Below are 19737 nucleotides of genomic sequence, written 5' to 3'. Positions count from 1 at the left end.
ATCCATTTTGAGTTCAATGATTAATTCTTATCAATTCTTCCTTCAACCTCTGCATCTCTCTCTTCTCATATACACCCTAAATAATGCTTTGTTAACTTGTAATAGCTTAAAATAGTTCCTCTTTCCATTGCGCCACTCAAATTCATTCAACATATCTTCTTGATCAATTTCACTCCATAGAGCAAAAACATCTCAGTGCCTCTTCATTCTCCTTGGGAAACATCTCCAATCTGGCCTTCGAAAACGAAATTCTGATCCCCAGTCTACATTTCTGACCTTATCTCTTAGTAGCTCTGTAAGGAAATGCCCTATACCATCCTAACAAATTTCCTTAAGGTTTCCTCAGGCCATTGTGCTTCAGTATGTACCACTGCCAGAGGGCAGAATTCCTTTTTAGGCTATTCTACTAAAAATATTCCCATCCTCTATGCCTCCACACCCAGTCACACTCTGACCCCTCTGACCTACTATTTTTTTCTTCATATATCTTAAATCCATGTGAAATTATGTACTATATATGATTGATGTACTTTATGTATCAATATGGATATATATATATCCATATATATATATACACACACATACATATGTGTGTATGTTTATTATCTGTCTCTACTACTATTATAGCTCCATGAGGACAGGGACTTTGTTCTGTTCACTATGTATTCCCAGTACCTAGGACAGTGTCTATATTAACTAGGAGATTAGTAAATTCACAAAATGAATTACTGTACTAGCTGAAATGCTACCTCTTCTAGACAAACATGATATCTCTTCCTCCAATGAAACCCTTTAGCACTGATAGCCAGTACTTTTCATGCAATTTATACTCAACATTGTATGAAGGTAAACTACTCTCCTAGCCTTCATGTAACCCTATATTTAAATTTGAAGGAACTCTAAATTTAAGTTTGTAGAAAAGAAGGGACACATTATAACACTGTGAGATCTTTTTTTTTTAAGGCTCCTTAAATGATAATATCTGTTAGCATTATCTGTTATTTGTTTTGGTAACAAAAAATAAATTTAAAATATGCATCGTTAATATAATCAGCAAAAAAAGCACAACATGTCCTAAAAATTTTGTTTAATTTCTAAAAAACAGAATAAATATGTTCAAGTAATTACATTACCTGCTATGTCATCTACAATCTCTGTATATGTTCTTCTGGCTATGTCAAGAAATTCATTTATGTTAGACCTCACTGCATAGCACTTCTGAGTCCTCATGTTCAGGCATCCTTTCATGTATCTTGCATCATCATTAATTACTGTTTTAATCTTGTCAAGTATGATTACAAACCTAAAAAAGAACATTATAGGCAATAAGTCAAACAGTTATGTTAATTGATAATTTGAACAACAGTTAACGATAGCAAATAACATATTTTCTTAAAATTATTGCTGAAAATTATTTTGCAAATAAATAAACAATATATATAAAATTACATAAATTAGGACTGTGACTACATCAATTGTAAACTATTTCATCAGTCATAACTACTCTCCTAAAATAACATGAGACCACCAAAAACAATCCTACAACTGATGATAAACAGATCTCCCAAATTACACATATCAACTGTGTCTGTGAATATAAAATATATCCTTGAAGCACTTTATAAAAATTCTGGCTTCATGCTCATTGACTCAATAAACATTTACTTATACCATGTAGCAATCACTGTGTTAGGTGCAGGGATTCAAAGAAGGATTAACATATGGTCCTTGCCCTCAGTTGGTGCAAGGGAGATTAAGCATATTATGAGACAGTATAACAGGAACCTTTCAATCATCAGTGTCTAAGTGCAGTGATCATGCAGACCAGAAGTCTGGTAACACCTATTTTCCTAACCTTTTATTTTACAGTATTCTGTTCTGTATTTATCTGTAATAATTCGGTTTTATTAACCTCATTTTGTGACCTCACATAAGGTGTGAATCTTGAATCAATAAAATAACAGCTTTTAAGTATCACAAGCCATTTTGTTCAAGAACCAAGGTGCCACTGCTAAAAGCAATACTAAAATTAAACTGTAATTAGATCTTATTCAGTATTCATATAGACTATTCTTTGGTTACATTAAGTCCTTCATGATTTAACACAAAAGAATAATGTATTTTTATATTTGCAAGTCTTTCCATGGAGAATAGTTAAAAAGAAAAAGAAATATTAAAATTTTGTATGATTTCAACTTTTAATGCTATTATAATTGTCCATTAACACAAACCCTCAATGTGCTGTTACCCTATTTATTGGTATTTATAAAATATAATATATAAATAAATTTTTAATGAACAGTTTAAAATTTGTTAACCAAAGCTCAATTAATTGTTCTATAGAATATAATTAGAGTTCTTAAAATCAGTTATGATCAGGAAGAAAGAAATAATCTGCTGTTTTATTAACAGTTGAATGACAAAGACCTCTTATCTTCCAAGGAACCATAGTAAGCTCTTAATAAAGGTGTGTTACAGTTCTTCAGAGTAATCTATTAAAGAATAAAGAAAAAGATAATTAAGGATAATAAATTACGACATTATTCAAACAAAGCATTTTAGACTTGTTTGGTACTTTACATTTTACCAAGTATTTTCTTGCTTCATCTTCTCATTTATATACTCATAACAGAAATTTTAGGTATGCAGGTGAAGACAGATTGTATCTGGACCATTTTTCAGATAAAGAGCACATGGCTAAACAGTGGCATCCACTGCTTTACTACTATGACTTTTATTTTTCTTGCTGCCCAACTAACATTAACATTAAACTACTTATTAATGTAGTTTAACTAGTTTAATTAACTACTTATTAATGCAGTTAAACAGTTATCATTGTACATTCAGAGTACTCTACATATAACTCCAAAATTTGGGTTAAATGTATTAATACATTAAACTAAGAAAGTGTTTTGTATATTTGTAAATAGAGCAACTTATCCATTCTTATACGGCAAAAGTAGGGATTTTATTTTGCTTAATTGAAACTATGAGTGATCACTATTTGAATAAACAGAAAAGAGAGAAAACATAGGTAACCTGACTTTTGCCTCCTATTTTAGTTTTGTTATGAGGCAATGGCAATAACTTTTTTGCTTATTAATAGAAAAATAATACTTACATACCAATAAAAACTAGAAATGCATAAGAGCATAAAGAAAAACATTTAAATCACTCATTATTCTACCACCCTTCCAAAGATAAATACTCTTAAGTATTATGACATATTTCCTGTCCCTTTTTCAAATCAAAAAATTTATATCATTACATGCTCCTTTTCTCCCCCATCTATTTAAAAATAGATGAAAAAAATCACCATTCTGTAACCATTGGAGTTACTTCAGGTAAAAGTCATTAATAACTAACAAAATCAATGGGTGAAAGTTTGACAAGAAACAGTATATTTACACAGTCTCATGGTATCTCTCCACAGATTACTTATAAATTTATAGTGAAGTAATTAATCAAAGTTATTATCACCAAGAAGGGAAAGAAAAATGACATCATGTGCCTCCTGATGTAATACACTGAGAAAGATACAACATTGCTCATAGAGTATTATTGCCAAATATGGGTAAGCAGAATTTAATCATGAGGAAACGATCACGCAAACTGAGGAATATCTTATTAAACAACTGACCCGGCACCTGTGGCCGCTGGTTTCCCTGCACATTTGGCACCGCCAGGGCTCTCGTGATCCAAGCAGTCATACCACCTCTGCACCTAGTCCTCACAGGGGCAGACCAAGAGCTCCAAGGAAGCCTCAGGACCAGACTCCTGTGGGTGGACCACATGCAGAGGTGGGGATAAAACCAAAGCTGAATCCCAGGGATGGGGTGACTAAAGAAGAAGATCTAAAATCTTTCCATCAGCTGTACAAGCTGCAGATCAAACCCCCACAATCAGCTAGGAAGACCCTGTTTTTATGGAATATCTGAGTAGACAATGAGTGTTCCCACAAATGAAAACGGTCTAGCTCTGGCAGCTGTGGACTTTGGGGGCAAGCACACGCAGGAACTGGGCCAGATCAGAGACTGAGTGGTCCCCACAGGGCACACAGCAGGTCCAGAGACCAGCCCAGAGGCAGAGGAGGGCCTCTTGGGGAGGCGGAGGTGAGCTGCGGCTCACGGCATGTAAGGACACTAACAGCGGAGACTCCAGGGAAACATAATTATTACTATTAATTTTATTACATTTTGATTCATTCTGTTGTTGGCTCTAGCTTTTTTTTCTTTCATTTTGTTTGTTGTTTAGTTTTTTTTTTTAAATTCAGTCTTCTGGGATCTCCATGGTTTATAAAATATTTTTATTTTTTTATACATTTCTATTTTTCCTTTGCTTTTATGTTGTTCTGTGTTCTTTTCCCTTATTTTTTTCTTCCTCTTTTCTTTAATATATTTTTCTGTTTTTCTTTTTTTTATATTTCCATTTCTACTTTGCTTTTCTGTTGCCTGTTTTTTCCCTTTTTATTATTTTTAAATCGTTTTTATCAGTTTATTCTGTTTCCTTGCTTTATTCTTCATTGGCACACTGTTTTGTTTTTGTTTTTAGGTTATGTGTTTATGTTAGTTTTAATCCTAATTGTTTGATTTCATTTTTGAGTTCTTGTATTTTTCTGGTTGTTCTCTTGATTTTTGTTTTATTTGGCTCTGTTTTGTTTCTTGCACGTGTGTGTGTGTGTGTTTTCTTGTTTCTGTTTTTGTTTGTTTGATTTTGTTTTTACAATTTCTCCAGGGTTCTGTTTGCCTTTTTTTCTTTAATACATTTTCTATTTGTTAAAATATATTTTTATTTCTACATTACTTTTCTGTTGTTCTGTCTTTTTTCCCTTTTCTCTTTTTCATTTTTTTTTTACATCATTTTTGTCAGCTTGTTTTGTTTCTTTGCTTCATTCTTCCGTTAGAATTCTGCTTTGGTTTTATTTTTTGGTTTTGGGTTTTTGTCAGCTTTCCTCTTGTTTGATTTCATTCTTTGGTTCTTCTGTTTGTCTGGTTGTTCTCTTGCTATTTGATTTATTTGGTTCTGTTTTTGTTTCTTTTCTGTGTGTGCGGCATGTTTCCTTGTTTCTGTTTCCATTTGTTTGATTTTACTTTTTACCATTTGTCTGGGGTTTTGTTAGTCTTTTTTTCTTTTTATCCCCTTTATTGCCAGGATGAGAGACTTGCAGTGTCCTGGTTCCTCGACCAGAAGATGGGCCTGAGGCTCTGGAGTAGCAGCACCGAGTCCAGGATGCTGGACCATGAGAGAATTCCCGGTCCCAGGGAAGATTAACTGCCAAGAGCTCTCACTGAGGCCTCTATCTGAATCCAAGACCCAGGTCCACCCAAGTGCCAGCAGCTCCCAGCACTGGACATGTCATACCAAACAACAAACAAGACAGGAACACAAACCCACCCATCAGCACACAGACTACATCAAGTCATACTAAGCTAACAGACAGCCCCAAACAAATCATCTGACGTGGCCCTGCTCATCAGAGGGAAAAGACTCAGCTCCACCCACTAGAATGCAAGCACCAGTCCCTCCCATCAGGAAGCCTACACAAGACACTGGACCAACACCACCACTGGGGGCAGAGAACAGAAATAAGAGGAACTGTGACCCTGTAGCCTAGGGAAAAGAGACCTTAAATACTGTATATTAGACAAAATAAGAAGACAGAGAAATATATTACAGAAAAAGGAGCAAGATAAATATGCACAAGACCAAGTAAATGAAGGGGAAATAGGCAAACTAACTGAAAAAGAATTCAGAGTAATGATAGTAAACATGATCCAAAATCTTAAAAATAGAAGACAGAAAATACAAGAAATGTTTAACAAGGACCTAGAAGAACTAAAGAGCAAACAAACATTAATGAACAACACAAAAACTGAAATAAAATACACTCTAGAAGGAATCAATAACAGAATAACTGAGGGAGAAGAACGGACTAGAGAGCTGGAAGATAAAATGGTGGAAATAAATGTCACAGAGCAGAGTAAAGAAAAAAGAATGAAGAGAATGGAGGACAGTCTCCAAGACCTCTGGGACAACATTAAGCACACCAACATTCAAATTATAGGCGTCCCAGAAGAAGAAGAAAAAAGAAATGGGGCTGAAAATATTTGAAGAGATTATAGTTGAAAAATTCCCCAACATGGGACAGGAAATAGCCACCCAAGTACAGGAAGCACAGAGTCCCATACAGGATAAACCCAAGGAGAAACATGCCGAGACACATATTAATCGAGCTAACAAAAATTAAACACAAAGAAAAAATATTAAAAGCAACAAGGGAAAAGCAACAAAAAACATACAAGGGAATCCTCATAAGATTAACAGCTGATATTTCAGCAGAAACTCTACAGACCAGAAGGCAGTGGGAAGATATATTTAAAGTGGTGAAAGGGAAAAACCTACAACCAAGATTACTCTACCCAGCAAGGATCACATTCAGAATCGATGGAGAAATCAAAAGCTTTACAGACAAGCAAGTTAAGAGAATTCAGCAACATCAAACCAGCTTTACAACAAATGTTAAAGGAATTTCTCTAGGCAAGAAACACAAGAGGAGGAAATGACTTACAAAAACAAACCCAGAACAATTAAGATAATGGTACTAGGAACAAACATTTCAATAATTACCTTAAATGTAAATGGATTAAATGCCTCAACCAAAGGACCCAGACTTGCTGAAAGGATACAAAAACGAGACCCATATATATGCTGTCTACAAGAGACACACTTCAGAACAAGGGACACATACAAACTGAAAGTAAAGGGATGGAAAAAAGATATTCCATGAAAATGGAAATCAAAAGATAGCTGGAGTAGCAATACTCATATCAGACAAAATAAACTTTAAAATAAAGACTATTACAAGAGACAAGGAAGGACACTACATAATGATCAAGGGACCAATCCAAGAAGAAGATTTAACAATTGCAAATATCTAAGAACCCAACATAGGAGCACCTTGATACATAAAGCAAATGCTAACAGCCATAAAAGGGGAAATCGACAGTAACACAATCATAGTAGGTGACTTTAACACCCCACTTTCACCAATGGACAGATCATCCAAACAGAAAATAAATAAGGAAAAAAAAGCTTTAAATGACACATTAAACAAGATGGACTTAATTGATATTTATAGGACATTCCATCCAAACACAATAGAATACACTTTCTTCTCAAGTGCTCATGGAACATTCTCCAGGATAAACCATATCTTGGGTCACAAATCAAGCCTTGGTAAATTTAGAAAATTGAAATCGTATCAAGTATCTTTTCCAACCACAACGCTATGAGACTAGATATCAATTACAGGGAAAAAATCTGTAAAAAATACAAAGACATGGAAGCTAAGCAATATGTTACTAAACGACCAAGAGATCACTGAAGAAATCAAAATCAAAAAATACCTGGAAACAAATGACAATGAAAACATGACGACCCAAAACCAATGGGATGCAGCAAAAGCTGTTCTAAGAGGGAAGTTTATAGCAATACAATCCTACCTCAAGAAACAAGAAAAATCTCAAACAAACAACCTAACCTTACACCTAAAGCAATTAGAGAAAGAAGAACAAAAAAAACTCAAAGTTAGCAGAAGGAAAGAAATCATAAAGATCAGAATAGAAATAAATGAAAAAGAAATGAAGGAAACAATAGGCAAAGACCAATAAAAATAAAAGCCGGTTCTGGGAGAAGATAACCAAAATTGATAAACCATTAGCCAGACTCATCAGGAAACAAAGGGAGAAGACTCAAATCAACAGAATTAGAAATGAAAAAGAAGTAACAACTGAAACTGCAGAAATACAAAGGATCATGAGAGACTACTACAAGCAGCTATATGTCAATAAATGGGACAACCTGGAAGAAATGGACAAATTCTTAGAAATGCACAAACTTTCAAGACTGAACCAGGAAGAAATAGAAAACATGAACAAGCCAATCACAAGCACTGAAATTGAAACTGTGATTAAAAATCTTCCAACAAACAAAAGTCCAGGACCAGATGGCTTCACAGGCAAATTCTATCAAACATTTAGAGAAGAGCTAACACGTATCCCTCTCAAACTCTTCCAAAATATAGCAGAGGGAGGAACACTCCCAAACTCATTCTATGAGGCCACCATCACCCTGATACCAAAACCAGAAAAAGATGTCACAAAGAGAGAAAACTACAGGCCAATATCACTGATGAACATAGATGCAAAAATCCTCAACAAAATGCTAGCAAACAGAATCCAACAGCACATTAAAAGGATCATACACCATGATCAAGTGGGGTTTATCCCTGGAATGCAAGGATTCTTCAATATATGCAAATCAATCAATGTGATATACCATATTAAGAAACTGAAGTATAAAAGCCATATGATAATCTCAATAGATGCAAGAAAAGCTTTTGACAACATTCAGCACCCATTTACGATAAAAACTCTCCAGAAAGTGGGCATAGAGGGAACCTACCTCAACATGATAAAAGCCATATATGACAAACCTACAGCCAACATCATTCTCAATGGTGAAAAACTGAAAGCATTTCCTCTAAGATCAGGAACAAGACAAGGTTGCCCACTCTCACCACTATTATTCAACATAGTTTTGGAAGTTTTAGCCACAACAATCAGAGAAGAAAAAAAAAATGAAATGAATCCAAATAGGATAAAAAGAAGTAAAACTGTCACTGTTTACAGATGACATGATACTATACATAGAAAATCCTAAAGATGCCACCAGAAAACTACTATAGCTAATCAATGAATTTGGTAAAGTAGCAGGATACAAAATTAATGCACAGAAACCTCTTGCATTCCTATACACTAACAACAAAAAATCAGAAAGAGAAATCAAGGAAACACTCCCATTTACCATTGCAACAAAAAGAATAAAATACCTAGGAATAAACTTACCTAAGGAGGCCAAAGACTTGTATGTAGAAAACTATATGACACTGATGAATGAAATCAAAGATGATACAAACAGATGGAAAGATATACCATGTTCTTGGATTGGAAGAATCAATATTGTGAAAGTGACTATACTACCCAAAGCATCTACAGATTCAGTGCAATCCCTGTCAAATTACCAATGGCATTTTTCACAGAACTAGAACAAAAAATTTGACAATTTGTATGGAAACACAAAAGACCTTGAATAGCCAAAGCAATACTGAGGAAGAAAAACGGAACTGTAGGAATCAGTCTCCTTGACTTCAGATATACTACAAAGCTATAGTAATCAAGACAGGATGGTACTGGCACGAAAGAGAAATATAGATCAATGGAACAGGACCAAAAGCCCTGAGGTAAACCCACGGACATACAGTCACCTTATCTGTGGCAAAGGAGGCAAGAAACTACAATGTAGAAAAGATAGGCTCTTCAATAAGTGGTGCTAGGAAAAGTGGACAGCTACATGTAAAAGAATGAAATTAGAACACTCCCTAACACCATACACAAAAAAAAACTCAAAATGGATTAAAGACCTAAATGTAAGGCCAGACACTATAAAACTCTTAGAGGAAAACATAGGCAGAACACTCTATGACATAAATCACAGCAAGATCTTTCTTGACCCACCTCCTGGAGTAATGGAAATAAAATCAAAAGTAAACAAATGGGACCTAATTAAACTTCAAGCTTTGCACAGCAAAGGAAACCATAACAAGATGAAAAGATAACCCTCAGAATGGGAGAAAATATTTGCAGATGAAGCAAGTGACAGAGGATTAATCTCCAAAATATACAAGCAGCTCTGTAGCTCAATGTCAGAAAAAGAAAGAACCCAATCCAAAAATGAGCAGAAGACTAAATAGACATTTCTCCAAAGAAGACATACAGATTGCCAAGAAACACATGAAAAGATGCTCAACATCACTAATCACTAGAGAAGTGCAAACAACCACAATGAGGTATCTCTTCACACTGGTCACAATGGTCATCATCAAAAAATGTACAAACAATAAATGCTAGAGAGGGTGTGGAGAAAAAGGTTTCCTCCTACACTGTTGGTGGGAATGTAAATTGATACAGCCACTATGGAGGACAATATGGAGGTCCCTTAGAAAGCTAAAAATAGAATTACCATATGACCCAGAAATCCCACTACTGGGCATATACCCTGAGAAAACCATAATTCAAAAAGATACACGTACCACAATGTTCACTGCAGCATTGTTTACAATTGCCAGGACATGGAAGCAAGCTAAATGTCCATCAACACATGAATGGATAAAGATGATGTGGCACATATACACAATGGAATATTACTCAGCCATAAAAAGGAGCAAAATTGAGTTATGTGTACTGAGGTGGATGGACCTAGAGTGTCATACAGAGTGAAGCAAGTTAGTAAGAAAACAAGAAATATCGTATGCTAACACACATATATGGGATCTAAATAAATGGTACTGATGAAACTAGAGGCAGGGCAGGAATAAAGGTGCAAATGTAGAGAATGGACTTGAGGACAGAGAGGGGGAAGGGGAAGCTGAGACGAAGAGAGGGAGTATCACTGACATATATACACTACCAAATGTATATAATGGATGGCTAGCGGGAAGCTGCTGCATAGCACAGGGAGATCAGCTCGATGCTTTGTGACCATCTAGAGGGGTGAGATAGGGAGAGTGGGAGGGAGGCACAAGAGGGAGGGGGTATGGGGATATATGTACACTTATAGCTGACTCACTTTGTTGCACAACAGAAGCTAACACAACACTGGAAAGCAATTATATTCCAATAAAGATATTTAAAAAAAAAACTGACCCTTACTCTTCAAGATGTCAATATCACAAAAGGCAAAGAAAGGCTGAGAAACTTTTCACTTTAAAAAAGTGTAAAGGGGCTTCCCTGGTGGCACAGTGGTTGACAATCCGCCTGCCGATGCAGGGGACATGGGTTCGTGCCCCAGTCCGGGAAGATCCCACATGCCACGGAGCGGCTGGGCCCGTGAGCCATGGTCACTGAGCCTGCGCGTCCGGAGCCTGTGCTCCGCAACGGGAGAGGCCACAACAGTGAGAGGCCCACATACCGCAAAAAAAAAAAAAGTGTAAAGAAACTTGACATTAAATACAATGCATGGTCCTTGACTGGATCATGTACCAGGAAAAACAAAAATACCATAAAGAACAGTATTAGGACAACTGAAAAAATGTGAATATAGGCTATATATAATATGCAGTTGATCCTTGAACAACATGGGTTTGAACTGTGAGGGTCCAGTTATGGGTGGATTTTTTTCAATAGTACAATAAATACCACAATACTACGTGATCTGCAGTTAGTTGAATCTGCAGATATGGAACTGCAGATACAGAGGAACTGTGGATGTGGAGGAACTGAATATTCAAAGGGCCAACAATAAGTTATATGCAGAATTTCCACTACACGCAGGGTTGGTGTTCCTGACCCCCATGTTGTTCAAGGGTCAACTTAATAGTATTTTACCAATGTTAAATATCCTGAATTTTTAAATCATATTGTGGTTATGCAAGAGAACATCTTTTTTCTTAGGAGATATGCACTTTAGTATTTAGGTACTGCAACTTATTCTCAAATGGTTCAGTAAGGTAATAATAAGGACAATAATATGTGTGTGTGGTGTGTGTGGAAAGAGAGAGAATATGAGAATTCATTATACTATTCTTGCAACTTACTGTTTGAAATTTTTTCAAAACAAAAAGTTTAAAAACCTGATGCTAGACATGTTTTAAACAACATATACACATAAAAATTACCTTTAAAGGATCCACGAGTTCCAAGGTATGTTTTAGGTATATTAAATTTGTTATCTTTGATTCAGCTGCAGTAATCTATTAAGATAAAAATCCAAATGTGGACACCATAAATATTTAACACATTAATGGGTTTTCCTCTTGAACATTCTACACTTACATTTCCCATACATTTTTATTTATCAACCTCGGCAGGATAACAGCCTAGACAATGATTACAAATTACTGACCCATCATGATAAGCCTAATGCACTAGTCTCCTGTGAGTCTGACAGTGAGAAGAGTTCACCTCACTGTACCCAACTTTCATTTCTATATAAAACGCTTTGTGTCCAGCTTAACCCACAGTAGCAACAGGAGATACAATTCAATACTGACCAGCACTAAGAGACTAAGATTAATTTTAAAAGGCAGAAAAGACACTGATAAATGGATGATACTTGAAAAACTGAATCCAAACCTCCCAGATAGTTATAGAACATAAATTTCCCTCATCGGTTCCTGTTTATGCAAGTAAAACAATTTTCATAATTCCAGTGGTCCAAACTAATTATAGTTTTTCAAAATAAAGCAACATCAACATTCTAAATTTTATAAATAAATTGTTTGAAAATCAAATCATACCATCTCCAAAGCCAAACACTGGTACTAAACCTGGGGAAATGAGGAATGTTTGTGAATGGACTAATTTACCAATACTGACAAGGAGTTTTAGGATATTACAATTATGATGTAATATGCTTGATATAGAGCTGTTTTGTTATTTTTATTGAAATATAGTTGATTTATAATGTTGTACTAGTTTCAAGTATACAGCAAAGTGATTCAGTTTTACATATATATAAATATATCAAGAATATATAAAGATTAAATAATATGTAATACATATTCTTTTTTTACATTCTCTTCCATTATAGGTTATTACAAGATATTGAGTATAGTTCCGTGTGCTATTATAAGTAGGCCCTTGCTGGTTTTCTATTTTATATATATTAATGTGTATATTTTAATCCCAAACTCCTAATTTATCCCTCTCCCTCTCCCACTTAGTAACCACAAGTTTGTTTTCTATGTTTGTGAGTCCATTTCTGTTTTGTAAATAAGTTCATTGTGTCATTCTTTGGATTCCACATAAGCGATATCATATGGTATTTCTCTTTCTCTGTCTTGCTTACTTCACTTATCTTGATAATCTCTAGGTCCAACCATGTCGCAAATGGCGTAATTTCATTCTTTTTTATGGCTAATATTCCATTGCGTGTGTGTGTGTGTGTGTGTGTGTGTGTGTGTATGCGTGTGTATACATGACATCTTCTTTATCCATTCATCTGTCAATGGACACTTAGGTTGCTTCCATGTCTTGGCTACTGTTTTTTTTTTTTCTTTAAAATATTTATTTATTTATTTTTGGCTGCATTGGGTCTTCACTGCTGCACGTGGGCTCTCTCTAGCTGCAGCGAGTAGGGGTAACTCTGTTGCGGTGCATGGGCTTCTCATTGCAGTGGTTTATCTTGTTGCAGAGCACGGGCTCTAGGTGCGCGGGCTTCAGTAGTTGTGGCTTGCAGGCTCTAGAGCACAGGCTCAGTAGTTGTGGCGCACAGGCTTAGTTGCTCTGCGGCATGTGGGATCTTCCCGGACCAGGGCTCGAACCCATGTCCTCCGCACTGGCAGGTGGATTCTTAACCACTGTGCCACCAGGGAAGTCCCTTGGTGCATGTATCTTTTTTGAATTGTTTTTCTCCAGATAAATGCCTAGTAGTGGGATTGCAGGATCATATGGTAGCTCTATTTTTAGTTTTTTAAGGAACCACCATACTGTTCTCCATAGCGGCTGTACCAATTCACATTCCCACCAACTGTGTAGGAGGGTTCCCTTTCCTCCACACCCTCTCCAGCATTTATTATTTGTAGACTTTCAATCATGGCCATTCTGACTGGTGTGAGGTGATACCTCATTGAAGTTTTGATTTCCATTTCTCTAATTAGCAATGTAATTAGCAATGTTCACGTGCTTTTTGGCCATCTGTATGTCTTCTTTGAGAAAATGTCTTTTTAGATCTTCTGCCCATTTTTAAAAAATATATTTATTTATTTAGTCTGTGTTGGGTGTTAGTTGCGGCATGCAGGATATTTCATTGCAGCATGCAGGTTCTTCATTGCAGTGCACAGGCTTCTCTCTAGTTGTGGCGTGCGGGCTCCAGAGCATGTGGGCTCTGTAGTTGTGGTGCATGGGCTCCAGAGAGCATGGGCTCTGTAGTTGCGGCACACGGGCTCTCTAGGTGTGGCGTGCAAGCCTAGTTGCCCTGCAGCGTGTGCGATCTTAGTTCCCTGACCAGGGATCAAACTGGCATCCCCTGCATTGCAAGGTGGATTCTTAACCACTGGACCACCAGGGAAGTCCCATTCTGCCCATTTTTTGATTGAACTGTTTGTTTTTTGATATTGAGCTGTATAAGCTGTTTGTATATTTTGGAGATTAATCCCTTGTCAGTCGCATCATTTGCAAATATTTTTCTTCCATTCTGTAAGTTGTCTTTTTTTTTTATGGTTCCCTTTACTGCACAAAAACTTTTAAATTTAATTAGGTCCCATTTATTTATTTTTGGTTTTACTTCCATTACTCTAGGAGATGGATCCACAAAGATACTGCTGTGATTTATGTCAAAGTGTGTTCTGCCTATGTTTTCTTCTAAGAGTTTTATAGTACCTGGTCTTACATTTAGGTCTTTAATCCATTTTGAGTTTATTTTTCTATATGGTGTTAGAGAATATTCTAATTTCATTCTTTTACATGTAGGTGTCCAGTTTTCCCAGCACCACTTATTATTAAAAGACAGAAGAAACTGTCTTTTGTACATTACATATTCCTGCCTCCTCTGTCATAGATTAATTGACCATAAGTGCGTGGGTTTATCTCTGGGCTTTCTATCCTGTTCCATTGATCTATATATCTCTATTTTTGTACCAGTACCACACTGTTTTGATTACTGTAGCTTTGTAGTATAGTCTGAAGTCACGGAACCTGATTTCTCCAGCTCCACTTTTCTTTCTCAAAGATTGCTTTGGCTATTCAGGGTCTTTTGTGTTTCCATACCAAATTTTAAAAATTTTGTTCTAGTTCTGTGAAAAATGCCATTGGTAATATGATAAGGATTGCACTGAATTTGTAGATTGCCTTGGGTAGTATAGCTATTTTGACAATATTGATTTTTCCAATCCAAGAACATGGATATCTTTCCATCTGTTTGTGTCATCTTCAGTTTCTTTCATCAGTGTCTCATAGTTTTTGGAGTACAGGTCTGTTGCCTCCTTAGAAAGGTTTATTCCTGGTATTTTATCCTTTTTGATGTGATGGTAAATGGGACTGTTTCCTTAATTTCTCTTTCTGAACTTTCATTGTTAGTGTATAGAAATGCAACAGATTTCTGTGTATTACTTTTGTATACTACAACTTTAACAAATTCATTGATGAGCTCTAGTATCTTCAGGATTTTCTATGTCTGCTATCATGTCATCTGCAAACAGTGACAGTTTTACTTCTTCTTTTCTAATTTGGATTCATTTCTTTTTCTTCTCTGATTGCCATGGCTAGGACTTCCAAAATGATGTTGAACAGAAGTGGTGAGAGTTGACATCCTTGTCTTGTTCCTGATCTTAGAGGAAATGCTTTCAGCTTTTCAACAGCTGTGGATTTGTCATATATGGCCTTTATAATATGTTGAGGTAGATTCTCTCTATGCCCATTTTCTGGAGAATTTCTATCATAAATGGATGTTGAATTTTATCAAAAGCTTTTTCTGCATCTATTGAGATGATCACATGGTTTTTATTCTTCATTTTGTTAATGTGGTAGCTCATACTGAATGATTTGTGGATACTGAAAAATCCTTGCATCCCTGGGATAAATCCCACTTGAATATGGTGTATGATCCTTTTAATGTATTGTTGGATTCAGTGTGCTAGAATTTTGTTGAGGATTTTTGCATCTATGTTCATAAGTGATATTGGCCTGTAATTTTCTTTCTTTATGGTATTGTTGTCTGGTTTTGATATCAGGGTGATGGTGGCTTTATAGAATGAGTTTGGAAGTGTTCCTTCCTCTGAAATTTTTTGGAATAGTTTCAGAAGGACAGCTGTTAACTCTTCTCTAAATGTTTGATAGAATTCCCCTGTGAAGCCATCTGGTCCTGGACTTTTGTTTGAGCAGAGTTCTTTTTTTTCTTTTTTTGCAGTACACAGGCCTCTCACCGTTGCGGCCGCTCCCGTTGCAGAGCACAGGCTCCGGACGCGCAGGCTCAGCGGCCATGGCTCACGGGCCCAGCCGCTCCGCGGCATGTGGGATCCTCCCAGACCGGGGCACGAACCCGTGTCCTCTGCATCAGCAGGCAGACTCTCAACCACTGTGCCACCAGGGAAGCCCTTGAGCAGAGTTTTTTAATCTGATTCAATTTCAGTACTTTCTGGGTTTTTCTGGGTTTTTTTTGTTTTTTGCGGTATGCGGGCCTCCCACCACTGCGGCCTCTCCCGCTGCGGAGCACAGGCTCTGGACGCACAGGCCCAGTGGCCATGGCCCACGGGCCCAGCCGCTCCGCGGCGTGTGGGATCTTCCCGGACCAGGGCACGAACCCGTGTCCCCTGCATCGGCAGGCAGACCCTCAACCACTGCACCACCAGGGAAGCCCAATTTCAGTACTTGTCACTGGTCTGTTAATGTTTTCTACTTCTTGCTGGTACAGTCTTGGAAGATTGTATCTTTCTAAGAATTTGTCCATTTCTTATCTTTCTAAGAATTTGTCCATTTCTTCTAGGTTGTCCATTTTATTGGCATATAGTTGCTTGTAGTAGTCTCTTATGGCCCTTTGTATTTCTGTGGTGTCGGTTGTAACTTCTTTTTCATTTCTAATTTTATTGATTTGAGCTCTCTCCCTTTTTTTCTTGATGAGTCTGGCTAAAGATTTATCAATTTTGTTTATCTTTTCAAAGAACCAGCTTTTAGTTTGGTTGATCTTTTCTACTGTTTTTTTAGTCTCTATTTCATTTATTTCTGCTCTTCCATTAACTTTGGGTTTTGTTTGTTCTTCTTTCTCTAGTTGCTCTAGGTGTAATGTTAGGTTATTTATTTGAGATTTTTCTTGTTTCCTGAGGTAAGCTTGTATTGCTATGAGCGATTTCTCTTTGAAGCCTCCTAACCTATATCCCCATTGCACAATACCTGGACTTTTCCAAGACTATATGGATCAATTTAGAAGAAATACTCAAATGAACGTTATTAGCCCCAAAACAAGTTGTCTCATGCTCTCTTATAATGAATTTCTGAAACTAACTGGAATATTAAAAATAAATAAAATTCACTGAACATAAGACAATTATCATCACTATTACTAAAGGAGAACATTTTCCAAAAATAGCCAAGATACTCTTGAAGAAGAACAGCATGGAACGACTAACTCTAATGAATATCAACTTATAATAGCGTAATTAAGAAACTGTGGTATCAGCACAAGAGCAGACAGACAGACCAATGGTATAGAATAGAGTCTAGAAAGAAGATCATATATGGGCACTTGATTTATGACAAAGGTTGACTGTGGAGCAGTAGGCAAAGGAAAGTCTTCTCCATAAATGGTACCAATACGATTATGAATCTGTACAAGAAAAAATTAAATATGGCCCCTTCTTCACACCACATACAAATATCAATTCCAGGTGGACTGTAAATCTAAACATAAAACAATAAAGCATCTGGAATATAACAAAGAGGAATATCTTCATTACCTTGGATATTCTAACCAAACCTTTATAAGTTTCATAATTGATGATTTAGCACACATTAATCACAGGTTCAAACTAATGGCTAAGTTGTTTACATCTCCCCCATGGTCTGGTTTTTGTGGGCACACAAAAATCACATTACAAATACTCCAACCACAAATCCCACCATCTGTGTTTTGCTTCTTACTAAATAAGGGACGTTTTCACCTAACAAGTTCCTACTACTGCAGTAATTTGGGGTTTTGCAATATTTCCCCCCCAGTCCTCCACCTCCTGAGTAATCCTGGTACCTCCCCATGTAATTCTGCATGACGTACATCTTTCTCTCAGGAACTGTAAGTAATAAGAATATCCTTTGGACTTCCCTGGTGGTGCAGTGGTTAAGAACCCACCTGCCAACACAGAGGACATGGGTTCGAGCCCTGGTCCAGGAAGATCCCACATGCTGTGGAGCAACTAAGTCCATGTGCCACAACTACTGAGCCTGTGCTCCACAACAGGAGAAGCCACTGCAATGAGAAGCCCGCACACCACAACAAAGAGTAGCCTCCACTCACCGCAACTAGAGAAAGCCCGCGCACAGCAACAAAGATGCAATGCAACCAAAAATAAATTAATTTAGATTAAAAAAAAAAATATATATATATATATATATATACATATAGCCTTTAAATGGCATTAGCCTCTCCATGTCATCACTCAGTGATCTCCATAAATTAAAATCCCACGGGTACAATCAAGACACTGGGGTAGGTAAAGACTTCTTAAGCAGAATACAACAAACACTAACTATACAGGAAAAAAATAAAGTAGACTACATTTAAATTAAAGACTTCTAATAAGTCAGACAGAGACAAATACCACATGATCTCACTTATACATGGATCTAAAAACAAACAAAAAACCAAACTCATAAATACAGGGAACAGATTCGTGGTTGCCAGAGTTAGGATGTGGGGGAGAGGCAATATGGGAGAAGAAGGTCAAAAGGTACAAACTTCCAGCTATAAAATAAATAAGTCGTGGGGATGTAATATACAGCATGGTGACTATAGTTAATGATACTGTATTGCATATTTGAAAGTTACTAAGAGTGTAGATCTTAAAGTCCTCGTCACGAGAAAAATATTTAAAACTATGCATGGGGATGGATGTTAACTAGACTTACTGTGGTGATTGTTTCATAATATATACAAAATAATGAATCATAAAAAAAGAATTTCTATTCAACAAAAGACACCACTGATGCAGGATAGGTTCTCCAAAAACCAATTTTTAGAAACCAAATAATTTATTTGAAAAGTAATTCCAGGAAGTATAGGCAAGAAGAGTGGGGAAGTAAGAAGGCAAGGGAAGAACATCAATATAGGATGTAATGATGATCCGGTTACCAGTGTATGGTACCGTGGCTCAATCCTGCTGGAGACCTCTCAGAGACAGTGTAAAGTAAGCTTCAGAAACTACTTCCAGAGGTAAGGAAAATGGGGCATTTATTCACCAACTTCAGTTCAGTATTCGTCAAGACCTATCACTGGGTCAGCAACTCCCTGATTACTCTCTAGTCTCTCCTGTGGCCAGAGAAAGTCCTCAGGCAGAAAGTTTCAGCTTGCTTGCAGTGAGATGCCATACATACACAAAAGTGAATGCCAAGGGGATGTGGGTGGCACACCAACAATGTCTACCCCACAATACTGAGCAAAAAAAGCCAATTACAAAGTGGGAGAAGATATCCGTAACACAGAAGAAACGAAGGGCTTATATAAACAGCTCTACAAATCATAAAAGATAACTCAATAGAAAAATGGGCAAGACCTTCACAAAAGAAGATAGTCAAATGGTCAATATACATATGAAAGGGTGTTCAACCTCATTAACAGGAAAATGCAAATTAAAACCACAATGAAATACTACTATCTACCAACCACTATGGCTAAGATTTTTAAACTGACAATATCAGGTTTTGGATAAGAGCAATGGGACTTCTCATACCCTCCTGATGGGACTGTAAATTAGTACAATCATTTTGAAAAACATTTTGGCAAACATCATGTTTGCCAAAAGTTCAACTAAAGTTGAAGATACACCTCAAGACTCAGAAGTTCCATTCCTATGTACCCAATAAAAATATGTCCAAAATTTTATTAAGAAGCAGGTATAAAATGATTAAGCAGTATTATTTCTAACTGCCAAAACCTGCCCACAACTCAGAAGTCCAACAACAGTGAACTGAATAA

At 36.6% G+C, this 19737-nt stretch overlaps 1 protein-coding gene across 1 annotated transcript in view; it reads right to left on the bottom strand.

The window, feature by feature from the left end:
- The window catches only part of MSH4 (mutS homolog 4), a 98045-nt gene that overhangs the window by 40165 nt on the left and 38143 nt on the right, over positions 1–19737 (bottom strand). The window contains exons 9-11 of the mRNA XM_079900428.1: positions 11735–11809; positions 2428–2492; positions 1134–1303 (exon numbers count right to left, since the gene is read on the bottom strand). Of these exons, the coding sequence (XP_079756554.1) occupies positions 1134–1303; positions 2428–2492; positions 11735–11809 (310 nt within the window). The remainder of the gene's footprint in view (positions 1–1133; positions 1304–2427; positions 2493–11734; positions 11810–19737) is intronic.

This window comes from Stenella coeruleoalba, assembly GCF_951394435.1.
Source record: "Stenella coeruleoalba genome assembly, chromosome: 1".
Lineage (NCBI taxonomy): Eukaryota > Metazoa > Chordata > Mammalia > Artiodactyla > Delphinidae > Stenella > Stenella coeruleoalba.
The sequence above is the reverse complement of the archived record's forward strand: the minus strand, read 5'-3'. Positions and strand labels throughout refer to the sequence as shown.